Source organism: Piliocolobus tephrosceles, chromosome 2, assembly GCF_002776525.5.
Source record: "Piliocolobus tephrosceles isolate RC106 chromosome 2, ASM277652v3, whole genome shotgun sequence".
Classification (NCBI taxonomy): Eukaryota; Metazoa; Chordata; class Mammalia; order Primates; family Cercopithecidae; genus Piliocolobus; species Piliocolobus tephrosceles.
The window spans coordinates 103,086,060-103,106,571 of NC_045435.1; the positions used below are offsets into that span (position 1 = coordinate 103,086,060).

The 20,512-nt window shown below is 39.8% G+C and overlaps 1 protein-coding gene across 5 annotated transcripts in view; it reads right to left on the minus strand.

Moving 5' to 3' along the window:
* The window catches only part of YEATS2 (YEATS domain containing 2), a 106,763-nt gene that overhangs the window by 76,058 nt on the left and 10,193 nt on the right, over positions 1-20,512 (minus strand). For all 5 annotated transcript variants that reach the window (XM_023187576.1, XM_023187574.1, XM_023187575.1 and 2 more), the window contains exons 2-7: positions 14,445-14,563; positions 12,282-12,379; positions 11,454-11,546; positions 7,897-8,142; positions 5,831-5,943; positions 1,208-1,369 (exon numbers count right to left, since the gene is read on the minus strand). In XM_023187576.1, coding sequence (XP_023043344.1) covers positions 1,208-1,369; positions 5,831-5,943; positions 7,897-8,142; positions 11,454-11,546; positions 12,282-12,379; positions 14,445-14,544 — 812 coding nt within the window. In that variant the 5' untranslated portion in view covers positions 14,545-14,563. The remainder of the gene's footprint in view (positions 1-1,207; positions 1,370-5,830; positions 5,944-7,896; positions 8,143-11,453; positions 11,547-12,281; positions 12,380-14,444; positions 14,564-20,512) is intronic.

The following is a 20,512-nucleotide window of genomic DNA, read 5'->3' on the forward strand; positions in this document are numbered from 1 at the left end:
CAAAAAAAAAAAAAAAATATATATATATATATATATGTGTGTGTGTGTGTGTAACATCATATAAAGATGTAAAGAATAAGGCTGGGCATGGTAGCTCACGCCTGTAATCCCAGCACTTTGGGTGGCCAAGGTGGGCGGATCACCTGAGGTCAGGAGTTTGAGACCAGCCCGGCCAACATGGTGAAACCCTGTCTCTACTAAAAATACAAAAAAATTATCCAAGCGTGGTGGTGGGCACCTGTAATCCCAGCTACTTGGGAGGCTGAGGCAGGAGAATCACTTGAACCCAAGCAGCGGAGGTTGCAGTAAGTCCAGAGTGCACCACTGCACTCTAGACTGGGAGACAAAAGTGAAACTCTGTCTCAAAAAAAAAAAAAAGTAAAGAATACATCCAAATGATAGAAGCAAATTTCACAACAATATATATAATCATTCCATCTTGGTGAAATAACAGTAACAACAAAACAACTATACAACACTTGAATATGTACAGAAGAAATATGAATGGGAGTTACATCCGAGAGAGTGAGATCATGGGGAACTTTCAACATTAATTAGTCTATAACGTTAGAATACTATATTTACTTCTGTTATATTCTGATATTCATAAAAAGAAGTAACGTTTTCATATGCATCTCTATCTATAAAAACAAGTTTAGCTGTTTCCAGAGGGGAGCAAAATCAGCTAATATAATTAGTGTGGTAACAATGGGATAGAAGAAGACAATGCCTGCTCAGTGAGATACTAATTTGAGAGAGTGAACTACAACTACAACTACATTTTTTTGTTTTTTTTTTTTTTTTGAGACAGAGTCTAGCTCTGTCGCCCTAGCTGGTGTGCAGTGGCGTGATCTCCGCTGACTGCAAGTTCCGCCTCCTGGGTTCATGACATTCAAGTAGCTGGAACTACAGGCACCCACCACCATACCCAGCTAATTTTTTGCATTTTTAGTGGAGATGGAGATTCACCATGTTAGCCAGGATGGTCTCGATCTCCTGACTTCCTGATCCGCTCGCCTCAGCCTCCCAAAGTGCTGGGATTATAGGCGTGAGCCACCCCGCCTGGCCTACAACTACATTTTGACTAAGAGCCAATTCTCAATTATTATTACATTTCCAGGAAATGTTCTGAAGTTACATCACTTTTCTTCCACTTCAAAAATAAATCTGTATTTCAATTTAGGTTAAATAACTCAAGTGTGCTTACCTAACTTCCACAAGGTCATTTGGTTTATAGCTGGGATGAAGGAAGAACCAAACTTTCTTGACAAAATGATTAATGCTGGGTTCTCTACGGGACCCTCGGACATATACCATCCACTTATGAGTTGACTGGTCATTTTCTTCCCTCTTATCCGGAGGTATATACCTAGAGAAGAAGAAAAAAGAAACCTGAATTTTGTCCTTCAAAAACCTAACAAAATAATTAACTCCTACTTAAACTTAAAAACAAGGTTAAAATTCCTGCAATATTTAACAGGTACATCATCTAAACAAAATGAGTCTTTGCAAGTTAATTATTTTGTTTTTCTTTCTTTCTAAAACATAGTTGGGGTTGGATGCAGTGGCTGGTCCACATTACAATGCCAGCACTTTGGGAGGCTGAGACGGGAGGATTGCTCGAGGTAAGGAGCCAGAGATCAGCCTGAGCAACATAGCAAGACCCCATCCCCATGTTTAGCTATTTCCAGAGGGGAGCAAAATCAGCTAATATAATTAGTGTGGTAACAACTGGATACAAGAAGACAATGCCTGCTCAGTGAGACAGTAATCTCCAAGAGTGAACTACAACTATAACTACAATCCTCCCACCTAATATTTTAAACTCAGCCAGGCATGGTGGCCCACACCTATAGTCCCAGCTAGCTGGAAGGCTGATGAGATGGGAGCACTGCCTGAGCCCAGGAGTTTGAGGCTGCAGTGAGCTACGATCACATCACTACACTTCAGTCTGGGTGACACAGCAAGACCCTACTTCAAAAAATTACAATAAAATTAATGAACTAAAACAAAATAATAAAATAAATAAAACATGAATTTGGTTTAAGGGACATTCTGTTGAAAGTTTGTGTTGTTCTGTTTATTTGGTGTGCAATTTTAAAAAAAGGCAAACTTGTTTTTCCTGCCAAATAAATACATAAGGTGGAAATAAACTGGCATATTTTTATTCCTAGGTTAGGGAACCTCTAGCCTTCAGGTTGATTTCATTCAGGTTTCAGGATGCTACAGCTTTGGGCCTTTCTGTTGACTCTCATGGTTGCCAAGAAGATTGCACCTAGTTTCCCGCCCTCTGAAAGCCAAAACATGACATTTCCCTTAAGTTATGATGATGGTAAAACTAGCATCTCTAGCACTCCCCTTTATGGGCCCTGTCTTTATTTCGGTATGAGGCCCCCTTCTTAGATTTGTGTAGAAAATATGGTCAGGCCTTCTAAATGCTCATCTATGCTTAATGCTAATCCTTCATAATAAGGGGGGGCCAAGTTGCCTAGCCTCGCTCTTGAGGAGTGTTCTTGACAGATCTTGGCCCTTTACTCTTCCAGCCTATGAAAGTCATGAACCCTGTTGGGATTTTAACTGGAATATCTACAAATCGATTTGGGGAGAGATGACATCTTTACAAGACAGGCTGGCCCAGAAAAAGCCAGGTCTGGAAATTCAGGCAGACCCACTAGGCCACAAGAAAATTGGGGCTAAACAATCATTTCATCTAAATTTTTAAATGTATTGGCGTAAGTTAATAGTTTCTTATCTCTTTAATAGTACGGCATCTGTAGTTATGTCTTCTTTTCTATTTCTAATATTATTTGTGCCTTCTCTTTTTTGAGTAATTTTTAAAATTAATTTCACCAGGTTTGTGTATGTTATGTTTATTTTTTCCTTTCATAAGTATATCAATGCATTCATCAATCAAATATTTACTAAATATATACTGTAAGGTACAAAGCCAGACAAGGCCAGACGTGGTGGCTCACGCCTATAATCTCAGCATTTTTGGAGGCCAAGTCGGGTAGATCACCCAAGTTCATGAGTTCGAGAGTAGCCTGGTAAATGAGAATAATCAATGAAATCCCATCTCTACTAAGAATACAAAATTATCCAGGTGTGGCGGTGCATGCCTGTAATCCCAATTACTTGGGGGGCTGAAGAAGGAGAATCACTTGAACCCCAAACGTGGAGCGTATAGTGAGCTGAGATCACACCATTGCATTCCAGCCTGGGCAACAAGAGTGAAACTCTGTCTCGAAAAAACAAAACCAAACCAGACAAGACACAGTTTCTACCCTAAAGAGATTCCAGTCTGATTTGAGAAAAATATATGAAAATAGAAAATGGCCATATAATATGATAAAAATCACAAAGAGAGAGCATAGAAGGGATGTGCCTAATGAGGGGGGATCAGCAAATAAAACTTCACGAGAAAATTAGTTTAAACTGCTACCAGTTAGAATCCTAACCACTGTAATCAATTTTCCTCCATCAAATTAATTTAATCCCTTCCATCTATTTACATGGGTCAAATATTTACTTAACATTTTCACGTTTTTGGAGGATTTATAACGTTCTTATCTACCCCTAGACACTTGGCAAAAATGATGAAGCTGCTCTATGACAGCCTGAGATCATACTGTTCAAGTACATGGCTCTGGAGCTCGGAGGAATTCTGCCTTTAGGATCTGCTCAGTAACCTTTTGTTACGAACTAAAAACATTTCAGTTTGGGCAACCAAATCAGCATTTTTCGGAATTCGCTAAGGCCCCTAAAGACAGAACTGGTTCAGAGTAGTCAAGAGTTCTTCCAAACTTACACATATTGACACAATTGGAGAAATATATTTGTGTAAAAGCTCATGTCTTCGAAATTTTTACCAAGCCCTATTTTATTCTCAGGGAAATAATGGCAGACACACTAACGCAGAGACTCCGATCTCTGGACCTTGGTTCACTTTTGAAGCAACAAAGAGCTTGAAAAAACATTCCCTGAGGTCTCTTCCTACTGTAACACCAGGATAATAAGAGTATTATGCCCAAGTATAACCACAAATGGGTGACCGAAAAGACTTACCTACTTTATTCTCATGTCTCAATGACTTGTTAGATACAAACCTCTTTGGTTTGCCTTAGAGTCACAAAAAAAGACCTGAAGTAAGGTTTTGAAGAACAACAACAAAAAGTCAAAGAAAGCCATCATACGTACATCCTTCCATTTCAAAACAAAACAAAAGAACAGGAAACAGGTTTTCCAGGGAGAAGAATCTGGTTTCAGCTTTGGATGTGCCAATCACAAGTAAATGGCTGATAAGGTTTGGCTGGGTCTCCACCCAAATTTCATCTTGAATTGTAGCTTGCAGAATTCCCACACGTCCTGGGAGGGACCCAGTGGGAGGTAACCGAATCATGGGGACGAGTCTTTCCCATGCTGTTTTCGTGATATTAAATAAGTCTCACAAGATCTGATGGTTTTAAAAGGGGTAGTTCTCCTATACAAGCTCTCTTGCCCACCTCCACTTAAGACATGACTTTGCTTCTCTTTTGCCTTCTGCCATGATTGTGAGGCCTCTCTAGCCATGTGTTACTGTGAGTCAATTAAATCTCTTTCCAATATAAATTACCCAGTCTCGGGTATGTCTTTATTAACAGTGTGAAAACAAACTAATACAATGGCTAAAGCAGGAATGTAAATGTAGAGACAAAATGAAGATTTGAACATTTGAGTTGAGGGCAGTATCTGAGGATTTACCATTCTCTACTGGCTTTCAAATACCTAACAATTAGCATATTTTACAAACTACACAAGCAAGTGTAGAGGTTATTATACTGCCTCTTCTCTAGCAATATTTTGGAACAAACATCTTCCGCTTATTTATCCTTTGTGGATATTGTGCAAGGCAAGGCAGAATGGCACAATATAGAGACAGTACAGACAAAATAATACCCAAATGAAAAATAGGAGACCTAAGTCCCCTGACCCTGTGGCTATTTGTATAAAAAGAGTAATAAAAGGATTTAAGAAAAAAAAAGGCCAGGTGCGGTGGCTCACACCTGTAATTCCAGCACTTTGTGAGGCCAAGGTGGGCAGATCACCTGAGTTCAGGAGTTCGAGACCAGCCTGACCAACATGGAGAAACCCCATCTCTACTAAAAATACAAAATTAGCCAGGCGAGGTGGTATACGCCTGTAATCCCAGCTACTCGGAGGCTGAGGGAGGAGAATCGCTTGAACCTGGGAGGCGGAGGTTGCGGTGAGCCGAGATCATACCATTGCACTCCAGCCTGGACAACAAGAGCGAAACTATATCTCAAAAAAAGGAAAAGAAAAGAAAAATAGGAGACCTAGATTCAAATTCTGACTTTGTTCATTAATGAGCAAAATTACCCTAATAAAGTCTCCAGGCCGGGCACGGTGGCTCACGCCTGTAATCCTAGCACTTTGGGAGGTCAAGGCGGGTGGATCATGAGGTCAGGAGATCAAGACCATCCTGGCCAACACGGTGAAACCCCGTCTCTACTAAAAATGCGAAAAAATTAGCCGGGCGTGGCGGCAGGCGCCTGTAGTCCCAGCTATTTGGGAGGCTGAGGCAGGAGAATGGCGTGAACCTGGGAGGCAGAGCTTGCAGTGAGTCAAGATCGCGCCACTATACTCTAGCCTGGGCGACTGAGTGACACTCCGTCTAAAAAAAAAAAGTCTCTAGACTGTGGTTTATTTTTTAAACAACTAAAGGCTTGGGAATCCCTTAGGCCTCTTCCTCCTATAATACTATAATAAGAGTATTAATGCCAAAGCATTAACATAAACGGACAAATAAAAATAAATTCAACTGGATACTCACTTGGACACATTGCCCACTACTATTGTTTTCTTTACAAAAAGTCGCGAAGTCTCATCTGTGAGATCAGCATTCCGCTGTTCTGTTTTATGGGAGCCAGTAACGCTAGAAGCATCCTGAAAAAAATCATAATCAACATCCATTCTCATTTTGAACAATTTTCAATAGGACAGAAATCACAACATCATAACAAGTATAAATGGAATAACTAAGTTTTTTTTTTAATTTACAAAATTTTCTGTCTTCGTGGCACCTCTCAAAGCATTAAAACAATTCACTACAAAAGCTGCCTTAATTTATACAAAGTTTATATACTGTAACTCCCGGTGTGTTTTCAATAGTTACATACATCTGCTTTGGATATGCAAATAGGATTTGGAAGGATACACAAAAAACTGTTACACCAGTTACTTCTGGGAAACGGGCATAGAAAGAGAGAAAGGGGTCAATGGAATTTACCTTCTTTTTAACCTTTTGTAATACTCAAAAATATTCAATGAGAAGTAAGTGCCTGGTACGTAGTAAATGCTAAATGTTTGTTATATAAATACATACATACAGAAATGACCATGTATTGTATAAAACATGTTAAGTTTCTATGACCATTATGCCCTAAATTCTCTTTTTTTTTGAGACAGAGTCTCACTCTGTCACCCAGGTTGGAGTTTAATGGCGTGATCTCAGCTCAGTGCAACCTCCGTCTCCTGGGTTCAAGCGATTCTCCTGCCTCAGCCTCTCGAGTAGCTGGGATTACAGGTGCCCGCCACTAAGCCTAGGTAATTTTTGTATTTTTAGCAGAAACAGAGTTTCACCATGTTAGGCTGGTCTCGAACTCCTGACCTCAGGTGATCCGCCTGCCTTGACTTAGCAAAGTGCCGGGATTACAGGCGTGAGCCACCACGCCCAGCCTCCTAAATTCTTTTTAACTAAAAAAAACAAAAACACATGTAATATTTGCTCAGGAATAATACTGGAACGGTAAGGTAAATCCAAACAGTGAAGAGTTCTGATTTTGGGGGTGGTAGCCTCACGAATGAACTTTTCTATTCTTTTTTACTTTTCTGTATTTAACAATTTTGAAAAATGAACACATACAAATTTATAATCAGAAAAATAAATGCAAACTTTTTTTTTATCAAAAACAAGTCAAATTCTTGATGTCTAAGTATGTGGAAAGTAACTTGGAAATTTTCTCTATCACAGAACACCTGGCTGAGAAAAATCACTGCTCTAATCCAATAATGACTCTATAGCCAAAACTTTTATCAAGAAGTTCAGAGTAGCTTGAGATGGGAGCTCAAACTGCAAACTGGCAGGATCAAAGAGCAATGTTTTTCAAATCTGTTTGTTTGTCAAACTTCCTCCATCTACTAAAGCATCTTAGAATATAAAGTCTCACAGGAAACTGTTGAAGAACGACAGCTCTCGAGAGAATAAACATGACAGAGTGGAAAGACCTTGAGCAAGATCACAGAATTGCCGGGCTGGAAGGTTTCTTTCACACCTATGTAAACAGCATCCAAGAGCTGTGCTGTGCACAGAATCCCCAGGCTGTAAAATCAGAAACATTCAGGTTTAAGTCAGGCACAGTGACTCACACCTGTAATCCTAGCACTTTGGGAAGCCGAGGCAGGCGGATCACAGGGTCAGGAGATCGAGACCAGTCTGGCCAACATGGTGAAACCTGTCTCTACTAAAAATACAAAAAATTAGCCAGGCATGGTAGCACATGTCTGTAATCCCAGGTACTTGGGAGGCTGAGACAGGAAAATCGCTTGAACCTAGGAGGCGGAGGTGGCAGTGAGCTGAGACTGAGGCACTGCACTCCAGCCTGGGTGATAAAGCAAGACTCCATCTCAGAAAAAAAAAGAAACACTCAGGTTTAATTCTCAGTTCTGACACTTTTGAGCAAATAAAACCTCATCGAGATTTGGTTTCCCCATTATAAAGGAAAACAAACCTATTTCCTAAGATTCCTGTGACAGTTCAGTGAGATAACAAGCACGTATTTTAGTAAATACTAGTTCCCTTCTCCTGTGGCTCCCTCTCACATCCACCCAACTACATACTCTTCCAGTATTTCGGTTTGGTCTCTGCTCCATGTTGTTTGAGAGTCTTTCCTCTATATCCATATTGCTGTTATTATCTTTGTCAGATAAGAAGTCATTGTGCTGAGATAAAGAATCACTTTCTGAATGATTGGCTGATGGTGTTTCTGCTCTCTGATTGGCAGGAGATGATGACCTAGATGGTGATTCCAAAAATTTCTTGATAGCAGGATGATTAAAAACCATTGTATCACATGTCTTTGATCCCTACAAAAAATGAAAGCAAGCAAATAAATTTTTAATCAAATCCATCAAAAGCAGGCAAAAATCTGATGTCTCCAAAACCTTATCTATTACAGGATCATGCTTAAAATCTTTCAAAATCTCCCCACATTCATAAAATGATATCCCAACCCCTTAACACGGCCTAAACCAACAAAACAAAAATTAGAATGATGAATAATTATGTAAAGCTTCTAACAGAGCTTTACATAGATGTAAAGCTAGAGATGTAGGGTCTTCCAGAGGTAAATAAGAAATAATACACGTTAACACAGAAAATAAAATCTGACTTTAAAAGTCTCACATTGCTTTACACAAACATATCAACTGCTCTAAATAAAACATCCCTGAAAGAAATATAAAAATAAAAAGCTGTATATAAAGAATGGTCCCCACACAGTAATAAAATGTAATAGAGAATATTTTTGAATGACTGATACTGATATACAAAGTTTGCCTTCAGTTCAGTACAGACATCTATGGAATTTTTCTGTGTCTTAGTTACTTGTATACAAAATAAAGTGTATTCTGTTACAATGTGATAACACTATAGCCACGTTCCTAGGAAGCCTAGCTTTTAAAAACCGTGTTATTAAACTAATGGTTTCAGTGAGAAAAAAGGAAGCAGAAGCTAGTGTTTCAAAGCAACAAAGTTCTTGAATTTCAGTAATAAAGGTTTTTCAGAACTATAAATACGTTTTGCCACTGAAAACTAAAAATAATTAAACAGTCGATCACGAGGCAAAAGCATACCTAAATATCTTTGAATAAATCCTAATCAGAACATAAGAGGATAAAATCAGCGTATTTCTAGACTATCAAATAGCACAGATCAGAACTGCTAACAATTCAAAGATAGAATCACTGCTCATGTAATCAAGTTAAGGTGAAGTCAATGAAGTCCTCCTCACTTATAAGAAGAGGGAAACTTGGACAGAGACACACAGAGAAGACACACACAGAGGGAAAACTGCCACATCATGACAGAGGCAGAAATTACAGCCGGGAAATACTAAGGATTGGTAGCAACCTTCAGAAGCTAGGAAGAGGCAAGGAAAGATTCTTCCCCGGAGCCTTCGGAGGGAGCACTGCCCTGCTGACACCTTGATTTTGGGCTTCTAGACTTCAGAATACTGAGATAATAAACCCGTCCTTTTACATCACAAAGCTTACAGTAGGTAATTTGTTATGGGAGCCCTAGGAAAATGAATACGATTCTAACATGCATCTTGGAAACTGTGCTACACTAAAAGCACCTGTCTACCGCTTACAATTCAACTCAAACAATGCTCTAGTTTCTACAAGACAGCATCAGGAACAGCACGAATACCAGGTGCCCCTAGAGCACCAAGGGTAACATGAAGGCCTAAACAGGACAAGCACCATTTACTGTTAGCCTCCAGCCCTTCCCTGGTTCCCAGGGAGCCAGCATTGCTCCAGAGGTGATTCAGCAGAGACTAATTCTAGCTGAAAACACTTAGGAAAAAGAAAGTAAAAAGAGAAAAAAAAAAAAACAAATGCAAGTTATGCTGAAATTATCAAAATATCAAATAGGAAGACATACTCCTATTTCAGGTCAATCCTAACCCCTATGCCTGAATTTAGACAGATTACTAGGATAAAAGAGCAGATATTTTTCATTTACATATCAAAAACTAAATTGGAAAAAAACATTCCTTTACAATTGGAATCACCTAGTGGTGATCACATTAACCAAGTGGTCAAACGGTATCACGAGCAGGACAACCTGGAACCAGGTGCCTGCTGATATGCTAGAATATCGAGTACACAGCATCACTATGAAGTATTCTTGCCAGAAATATTTAACCCAAATCTATTAATAACCAAGCCTTTAGACCTGACTTCCAGTTTACAAGAAAATAGAGAGGATGAAAAAGTAATCCAAGGAAAACATAAATCCAAAATCTGAGATATTCATAAATGGCCTGGTCTCTTCGAAAAGTCAGTATCATGGAGGTAAAAAGGTAGGAGGACCATTTTAAATCTTAAAAAACTAGAGAAACAAAGCTGCAGTACTAGCTACTGAGAAGGCTGAGGCAGGAGGACTGCTTGAGCCCAGAAGTTGGAGGCTGCAGTGAAGCTATGATCGTGCTTACGAATAACCACTGCACTCCAGCCTGGCAACACAGCGATACCCCTATCCCTTTAAAAAAGAAAAGAAAAGAAAAGAAAAAGTAGAACTCAGGGCTCATTAAACAAGGTAAATCTGAAACTAAAAATTGCCATTGCCATTCACTAGACTAAAAGGTCAAAGAAAATTCAATCAATTTATAACTTACTCCAAAGTGGGCCACAATCAAATGAGGCACTAGGGCCAGTTGCAAGGAGGTCTCAACCACCTTTATATCTGCAAAGCCTAGCATAATACTAACAATTTGGAGGAGAAGAATTAAGTAAAAAGGAAAGGCCGGGTGCAGTGGTTCACGCCTGTAATCCTAGCACTTTGGGAGGCCAAGGCAGGCGGATCACGTGAAGTCAGGAGTTTGAGACCAGCCTGACCAACAAGGAGAAACCCGTCTCTACTAAAGTACAAAAAAATTAGCCAGGTGTGGTGGAGCATGCCTGTAATGCCAGCTACTCGGGAGGCTGAGGCAGGAGAATCACTTGAACCTGGGAGGCGGAGGCTGCAATGAACCAAGATCACGCCATTGCACTCTAGCCTGGGCAACAAGGACGAAACTCCGTCTCAAAAAAACAAACAAACAAAACGGAAAAAATGTTACTTAGGATTATCTGACAATGTTGAAAGTCATGACGAAGGACTACGGCTGAACACAATGACTGATAAGTCTATGTATAGTCTATGTATATTCCCAGGAAGTAGGCTAGGCTTCTTGGATTCTGAAGGTCAATGTAAGAAATGTTTCAGGTCAGGCACGGTGGTTCGTGCTTGTAATCCCAGCACTCTGGCAGGCTGAGGTGGGTGGATCACCTGAGGTCAGGAGTTCGAAAATAGCCTGGTCAATATGGCGAAACCTCATCTCTACTAAAAATACAAAAATGAGCTAGGCATGGTAGCACACACCTGTAATCCCAGCTACTCGGGAGGCTGAGGCAGGAGAATCGCCTGAACCCAGGAGGCAGAGGTTGCACTGAGCCAAGACCACACCACTGCACTCCAGCCTGGGTGACAGGGCGAGACTCATCTCAAAAAAAAAAAAAAAACAAAAACAAAAAGAAATGTTTCAGATGCAAGGGATTCCATATCGACATAACTTCCCCTCAGGCAACAAATATGAGTGGCTGGAAAATGACTGAGTATGAGGAATGCTTACCTCAGAAACTTTTAGAAGACCTGCAGAAGCATAGTAGTTTGCTACAATGCAGGCACGCAGTTTATCCATCATCCTTCTTGCTTCAATCAGTCGCTAAAAACAAATGTTAACTCATTACTTTAAAAAATGGCAATTACAAAAGAGATGTACAAACAATTTACAAAATAAGAAATGTGAATGACCGAAGAAAAAGCTCAACTTCTCAAACAATCAAAAGAAAAACAAATAAAAATGACCTTTTCCATCCATCAGATTCGCAAAGATTTAAAAGAAAGACAAGTGTTGCAATGAATATGTACATTTATAGGTATATTCACTGAAAAAAATCCACAAAGACATTGAGCACAAGAGCAAAGAGGGATTATCTTTTTAAAAAAAACTTTATTTTTAATTGTTGTGGGTACACAGTGTACATGTTTATGGGATATGTGAGATATTTTGATAGAGGCATACGATAAATAATCACATCAAGGTAAATGGGATACTCATTACCTCAAACATTTATCCTTTGTGTTACAAACAATCCAATTTTACTCTTTTAATTATTTTTAAATGTACAATAAGTTACTGTTGACTGTAGTCACCTTGCTGCACTATCAGAAAGATTATCTTTTTGAATGGAATTCCAGGTAATATTTTTTCAATCCTTTCTGCAACTGCATTATTTAAAAAATAGCATTTTTCTCTCCCCAAAACAAGAAAGCTATTTAAAAAAAGCAAAGAGGACAAAGCAAACTATGACTCCATCTCAACAGATTATTTTTCAATCATGTATAAATTTTTTTCAAAATAGCTTTGGTGTTTTTTTTCAATTTATCATCATTATACCTGGTCAATGACTTCAATTTCATGTTCCTTATTCTTCATTTCAAGAGCAAACTGTTCCTTGATAATAGTCTCAATCTTCTGCACAGCAGCATCTCGAGCTGTACAAAGAACATAAAATACATCCAAGGCCTAATTAATCAGTGGCTGCCTTTACAGCAGCAAGCAACAAAAGAAATCCAAGAAATAGTAACTCTAAAGTGGAGAAACCTAGTGGACATCACCTTAACCAACTGATGAAAAACTGAAACCACTAATATTGGTGTAAAGTGATCTCGTGTACTTTCTGGTATCACGCCCTAAAGACAGCACATCATTCTGTGGTATTCCTGCCAAAAATGCTGAATCTACTCACAAGGAAAGATTAGACAAACTCAAACTGAAAGACATTCTATAAAGTTATTGGCCTATGCTATTTAAATATTAAAGACAAGAAAGACAAGGAAAGGGTTGAGGAGACTGGGAGAAACTAAAGAGATATGACAATTAAATGCCCTGCATGACCTGGACTGGATCCTGGGGGGAGGGAAATAGCTATAAAATACAATAATGGGGACCGGGCATGGTGGCTCGCACCTGTAATCCCAGTATTCTGGGAGTCCCAGATGGGTGGATCACCTGAGGTCAGGAGTTTGAGACCAGCCTGGACAACATGGTGAAACCCAGTCTCTACCAAAAATACAAAAATTATCCGGGCATGGTGGGGGGCACCTATAAGCCCAGCTATTCAGGAGGCTGAGGCAGGAGAATCGCTTGAACTCGGGAGGCAGAGGTTGCAGTGAGCCAAGACCACGCCACTGTACTCCAGCCCGGGTGACACAGGGAAAAAAAAAAAAAAAAAAAAGAAGACACAAAACAAAACAACATATGCAAAGAGAGGCATCCCACCAAATCTACTTTGAGAAAAATTCTGGTGGGAAGAAAGGTGAGCATTAAACACCAAGAAAAAGAATAGCATATTGTCACTCAGTAGCAGACAAAAAACTGCCCCTGCTTGAATGGGGTATTTTGGAACTTATATTCAATTTAAACTGAAGTACAATGTTATCAAAACAATCACTTTTCCCTATTCTTGTTTTTATTTTAAAAAGTTATGCCATGTGAAGCTCTTGGGTAATGAATTCAGTTACATAATACTTTGACATTTATTTGGCTTGTTATTGAAAGGAAATGGTATTTCCCCTAAAATTACAGCTGAATGAGGGGGGGAAATTGCAGGGAAACGTTTTCATTATTTGGGATTGGATTTAACAATTTTCCTTCTAGATAGACCTTTTGGGGATATATAGGACTTCACTGCTCTTACAGAAATAGGAATTTTCTTCACCACTTCCAGTCTACGGATCCTATGTGGAACTGCAACATCTGAGCTATAACTTTTTGACGCCGTCTTTACCCTGCTAAAAGTATTAACTTAGGTAGATTACTTAAATAAACATTAATGAAGTTTGGTAATAATCTGTTTTAAAAATGAAAATTTAGCAAATTTTTTTAGCTTGCTTAAAGACATTCTGAGGAACAACAGACACCCGGTTGATGATTTGCTCTTCAACTACTTATATGATGTTAGGTAAGTAATCTGATGTCTCTGAACCTTAATTTACCCACTGTCAGCTAAGTACAGGGGTTGAACTGGATAGATGTTTCCTGATCTTCTACCATTCATATGCCTTCAAGATACCTACCACATCTGAGAACCATATGACACATTTAATTAACACAATTAAGCATTTAAAAATAATTTTAGCTTTATCCTTGTAGCTATGAAACTACAAGTTTGATGAGATCATTCTTTTTTCTATACACATTAAAATGTTGCCTACTAAAATTAAAAACCATGTACCACCTATGACCATCTCACGATTATAGCACACCTTTATACCTATCATAGACTTTATGATTACACCTAACATACAATGATCACTAAAACTAACAGCTTGTCTCGCTTTCACTGTCTACTTGATCATGTTCCTGCCAGATCTTCTTCCACTTTTTACGGTACACATGGTGTATTACTATTAAACAGACCCCTTACCTAATCTCTCTCACAAACCCCTTCAAATTACACACAACAGTGGAAATTCATTTCATTCTAGTTCCTATAAGTCTTCTAGCGGAGGCATATGTCAATAAAGAAATAATTTCCTAAGGCAGGTCAATTTCTACCTGAATTCTCAATTGCTTTATGCCGCTTATTTGGAAGGGCCACAGATACATCCTCGTAATCAGGGTCGGTTTCTTTGATGGTTCGCTTGATTCCAGACATGATGACATTCGGTTCTTCACTGTGAAGCAATAATAAATTAATACTTTTTAATTATTAAGTTAAATAGTTGGGTTGTTAATAAGTAATACTGCATACCAGTACTTACAAATGTATGTGTATATACAAAATAAATAAATAAATATTACATAATACTGGTACTTGCAACTCTGTGTGTATGTGTATATACATGCATATACATATTTCTTTTAAGACCAAAAGCATAATTTTAAAAGTTTCCACCAAAAAAAAAAATCATAATCATCTGTTAACAAGCATCGGTTTCCCTTTCAAGAGAAAATCCTTGAACAAAGTAACACATTGTTCAGACTTTTCAAAAGGAGCCTGGCTTTCACAGAAGAGCCCTCATAAGGAGAAAAAAAGGAACCAGACTTTGATGAAAACATGGTTGGCCCACACAGTGTCTTAGAATTCACTAAGCATTCAGCATATTAGAAGATATAAGCAACACAGTTAAAGGCTCAATAAATAACTGATTACACAAATCCTTTCTCTGGTACTTAGCAGGTATCACTATTACTGATCATTATTAGAATAAGCACAAATCTATAGACTTATATTAAACTAATTAACAAGTCTGCAATATGGTAAACAAGTCCTAGGTATACAAGTCTTTGAATAAAACAATCTCATTAAAAAAAAAAAAAAAATCCCATAAATCCTCTAGACCTTCATTGTCCCAGTACATTAGCCACTAGCCTTATGGGGCTATTTAAATTAAAATTTAAAAAAATTTAAAATTCTGGGCCAGGCGTGGTGGCTCATGCCTGTAATCCCAGCACTTTGAGAAGCAGAAGTGTGTGGATCACGATGACAGGCGTCCGAGACCAGCCTGGCCAATATGGTGAAACTCCGCCTCTACTAAAACTACAAAAATTAGCCAGGCGTAGTGGTGGGCGCCTGTAGTCCCAGCTACTCGGGAGCTGAGGCAGGAGAACTGCTTGAACCCGGGAGGCAGCAGTTGCAGTGAGCCGAGATTGCGCCACTGCACTCCAGTCTGGGCGACAGAGCAAGACTCCATCTCAAAAAAATAAGTGCTCCAGAGTCACTGTGGCTAGTAGCAACTACATTGTTCAGTGTAGATACAAAACATTCACATCACTGCACAAGTTTACTGGATAGTGCTCCTCTTGCAAAATGCTTCATTAAGCACTGATACATACTTCATGAGTCAGTTTCAGAAATATCAGCCAGACCAGTGCTGTCCAATAAAAATATAACATGAGCCATATACAGAATTTAAATTTTCTAGCAGCCAGGTTTCTGACTGACTGACTGATTGAATGATTGATTGATTTGAGATGTAGTCTCACTCTATTGCCCAGGCTGAAGTGCAATGATGCAATCTCGCTCACAGCAACCTCCGCCTACCGGGTTAAAGCAATTCTCCCGCCTCAGCCTCCTGAGTAGCTAAGATTACAGGCATGCACCACCACACCAAGCTAATTTTTGTAATTTCTGTACAGACAAGGTTTCACCTTGTTGGCCAGGCTAGTCTCAAACTCCTGACCTCATGATCCGCCTGCCTTGGCCTCCCAAAGTTCTGGGATTACAGGTGTGAGCCACTGCACCCAGCCGCAGCCACATTTGAAAAAGTAAAGTGAAATGGGTGAAACTAATTTTAACAATACATTTTACCTAACCGATATATCCAAAATATTATCATCCCAATATAATTGATATAAATAAATCAGCAATGAGATTTTACGTTCTTGTATTTTTACCAAGTTGTTAAAATCTGGTGTGTATTTTACACTTACAGGACATCTTAATTTGTATTAGTGACCAGGCATGGTGGCTCACGCCTGTAATCCCACCATGTTAGGAAGCTGAGGCAGGTGGATCATTTGAGGTCAGGAGTTCCAGACCAGCCTGGCCAACATGGTGAAACCCCATCTCTACTAAAAATACAAAAATTTGCTGGATGTGGTGGCGGGCTCCTGTAATCCCAGCTACTCAGGAGGCTGAGGCAGGAGAATCACTTGAACCGGGGAGGCATAGGTTGCAGTGAGCTGAGATCACGCCACTGCACTCCGGCCTGGGCAATAAGACTGAAACTCTCTCTCAAAAAAAAAAAAAAAAAAAAAAAAAAATTATATTAGTATTAGCCACAATCCTAAGGCTTAATAACTACTTGTGGCTGGTGGCTCCTTTTCTTCGCAGCCTTGACCTATTGATTACGATAAGGAAACAGGTTCAGGGTAGTTAGATCTTCCCTTACAGTGTTAATCTATGAAAGAGACCAGAATAGCTCTCTGATTTCCAAACCTCTGCTCTACCACTCAGGAAGATTACCTAGCCAAAGGCAGAATTACTGAGGTAACAGCATGTTTTAAAATAAAATTAGGCTGGGTGTGGTAACTCATGCCTGTAATCCCGGCACTCTAGGAGGCTCAGGCAGGCGGATCACCGTAGGTCAGGAGTTCGAGACCAGGCTGGCCAACATGGTGAAACCTCGTTTCTACTAAAAATACAAAAACAAAAATAGACGGACATGGTGGCTTGTGCTGGTAATCCCAGCTATTCAGGAGGCTGAGGCATGAGGATCGCTTGAACCCAGGAGGCAGAGGCTGCAGTGAGCGGAGATCATGCCACTGCACTCCAGTATGGGTGACAAAGCAAGACTCCATCTCAAAACAACAACAACAACAACAACAACAACAAAAACACATACACACACAATTTAAAAGTCCCTCAGCCCTTAGTCCAGTTCTTTCACCCATCTCAGAAACAGACTCACTTGATTCAGCTAGGAGAGTGGCTCACTATGTAATGTTACACATGAAGTCCCACATCTGAGAGAAAACTTTTCCTACAGCTGTTATACGGTGTAATATCGTTAACCTTAAAAATAGTCTAAAACCCCCCAGCATTTATAAACATCTTGAATCAAGCCATTTAATGTTTGTTCATATTCATCTGTTACCTGCTATAATTCAGAATATAAATGAGTATTTTTGGACAGACCCAGAACTAAACTATTATGTTCTATGTTTAAAGCTTTTAAAAAGTAAAAGTAAGGTCTTCTTGTTTCTTCAGCCTTCTCCATTTGGTCTGCAATTAATTTTAGACAGCCTCAGAAAATCTTGGGCTGTTACATAAAGAAGACAACCTTAAAAAATTAAATAAACTTAATTTATTCTTCCTCACTGCAGATACGAATCTAAAAACACTTAATTACACATAAACCTAGAATCAGAGCTGGATATAGCCCAGCAGATACCTAAACTCGTCCTTGTACCATCCTATTTCCTCAGTGGGCACCTGTCTTCCACAGTTTGCCAAGAGTCTTATGAGATTATCTACAAAGATAAGTCCCAGACCAGCATCATCTTCACTTATCCATTCTACAGACTTTATAGTCTGTATATTCTTATCCCACCTCCCAAGTAATCTCAAGAATAATGGTGGCTCCCACTAAAATGGCTGGGGATCCTTGAAGTTATTTTTATTTTATCCTCGCTTAAGGGACTTAAAAAAAAAAAAAAAACCTCTCTTTGACTTTTGCTGTAAAACTGGAAGATGAGGAAGAGAAAAGAGAGGAATTTGGGGAGGGGGTGGACAGAAAGGAAGAAACCAAAAATGAGTTCATTTGTGCTGCCAAGATAATTCATTTTTCATGCAGCCTTTAGAATAAAGCTTTTCTTGTCACATGTGGGCATATATCTGAGCTTCTTATAAACACTTTTAAGAGGATTTAGCGGCCGGGCGCGGTGGCTCAAGCCTGTAATCCCAGCACTTTGGGGGGCCGAGAAGGGCGGATCACGAGGTCAGCAGATCGAGACCATCCTGGCTAACACGGTGAAACCCCGTCTCTACTAAAAAATACAAAAAACTAGCCGGGCGAGGTGGCGGGCGCCTGTAGTCCCAGCTACTCGGGAGGCTGAGGCAGGAGAATGGCCGGAACCCGGGAGGCGGAGCTTGCAGTGAGCTGAGATCCGGCCACTGCACTCCAGCCTGGGTGACAAGCGAGACTCCATCTCAAAAAAAAAAAAAAAAGAAAGAAAAGAAGAGGATTTAGCTCTGTACTGGGCATTTCAAAATAATCCAGGTCTGCTCTGTCACACAAGAATAACACTGTGTAATGTGTACATGTCACATGCAAGTAAATACTAGCTAGCTAAGACTAGGCATATCTGCTGAGGCATGCTCTCATGCTGATCTAATACATAAGTGAACGGAATGTGTAACAAATGACCAATGATAATGTTACCTTCTGGACTCTTCTTGTCTGACTTGCAGATTTTATGAAAAGGAAACATGAGCAGTTGTTAGATATGGTCAATTCAACTTTGAAACAAAATGTCCAGCTAACTCTCTTTAGGTTCTGAATCAGCTGAAATAGAAAATACTGAGATGGTACTATGAACTGTTTGGAAAAAAATCTGTTACCATACACAATTTGACTGTGAGAAAGAATTTTCTCTAACTCTGAGACAAAAACTGAATACGGAAATAAATGTAATGCTGAGACTAAAATAAGACTACTGTCATCCATTTCTCCAATTTAAACTTTTTATCTCATCAAAACAGCCTCATTACAAAAAGTAAATGTGGGCAAGATGCTGACGCTCAGGCCTGCAATCTCAGCACTTTGGGAGGAAACGGGTGGATCACTTGAGGTTAGGAGTTTGAAACCCACCTGGCCAACATGGTGAAATCCCGTCTCTACCAAAAACACAAAAATTAGCCGGCCGTGGTAGTGCATGCCTATAGTCCCAGCTACTCTGGAGGCTGAGGCACAAGAATCGCCTGAACCTGCGAGGAGGCAGAGGTTGCAGTGAGCCGAGATCGCGCCACTGTACACCAGCCTGGGAGGCAGAGACTTTGTCTCATAAAAAGAGTAAATGCTGTCAATTTATAGAACATAAATGATTGTTTCCATAAAGAGCACAAGAAAACAAAGCTTTATAGAAGTAAATGCTATCAATTAAAACATATCTTATCCATTCAAATAACATAACCAAGTCTGAGTTTTTAACAAAGCTTAGAAACCAAAAAGAAAACCATACTTTTTTTTTTTTTTGAGACAGAGCCTCACTTCTGTCGCCCAATCTGGAGTGCAACGGCACGATCTTGGCTCACTGCAACCTCTGCCTCCCGGGTTCAAGTGATTCTCCTGCCTCAGCCTCCCGAGTAGCTGGGATGACAGGTGCGTGCCACCACGCCCAGCTAATTTTTTGTATTTTTAGTAGAGACGGGGTTTCTCCATGTTGGTCAGGCTGGTCTCGAACTCCTGACCTCAGGTGATCTGCCTGCCTCGGTCTCCCAAAGTGCTGGGATTATAGGTGTATGAGCCACTGTGCCCGGCCTAAACCTTCAAGCTATTCTCCTGCCTCAGGTGTCTGAGTAGCTAGGACTACTGGTGTGTGTCATCACTCTCGGCTAATTTTTTTTTTATTCTTAGAAGAGACAAGGTTTCACTATGTTGGCCAGGCTGGTCTTGAACCTCTGACCTTGTGATCCACTCGCCTCGGTCTCCCAATGTGCTGGGATTACAGGTGTGAGCCACCACGTCCAGCCAAAAAAATTTTTTTAGAGACAGAGTCTCACTCTGCCATCCAGACTGGAGTACAGTGGCACAAGCATAGCTCAATGCAACCTAGGACTCCTGGGCTCAAGTGATCTTCCTGTCTCAGCCTCCCAAGTAGCTGGGACTACAGGTGTGTGCCTGTACCTACTAATCTTTTTTTGAAGAGATGGGGGTCTCACTATGTTGCCCAGGGTGGTCTTGAACTTCTAGCCTCAAGAGATCCTTTGGCCTTGGTCTTCCAAAGTGCTGAGATTTGTAAGCCACCACCTCTGGCCCCACACAAAATATTTCATATTTTATACTTTAAAATAAACCCCAAGAGAAAAATAATTTTGAAAAGAAAATTATATGATAAAAACCATAAAGATGATATCAAGGTAATGACTGGAAACTTGAGGTCTTAGCTCTCGAGTCAGG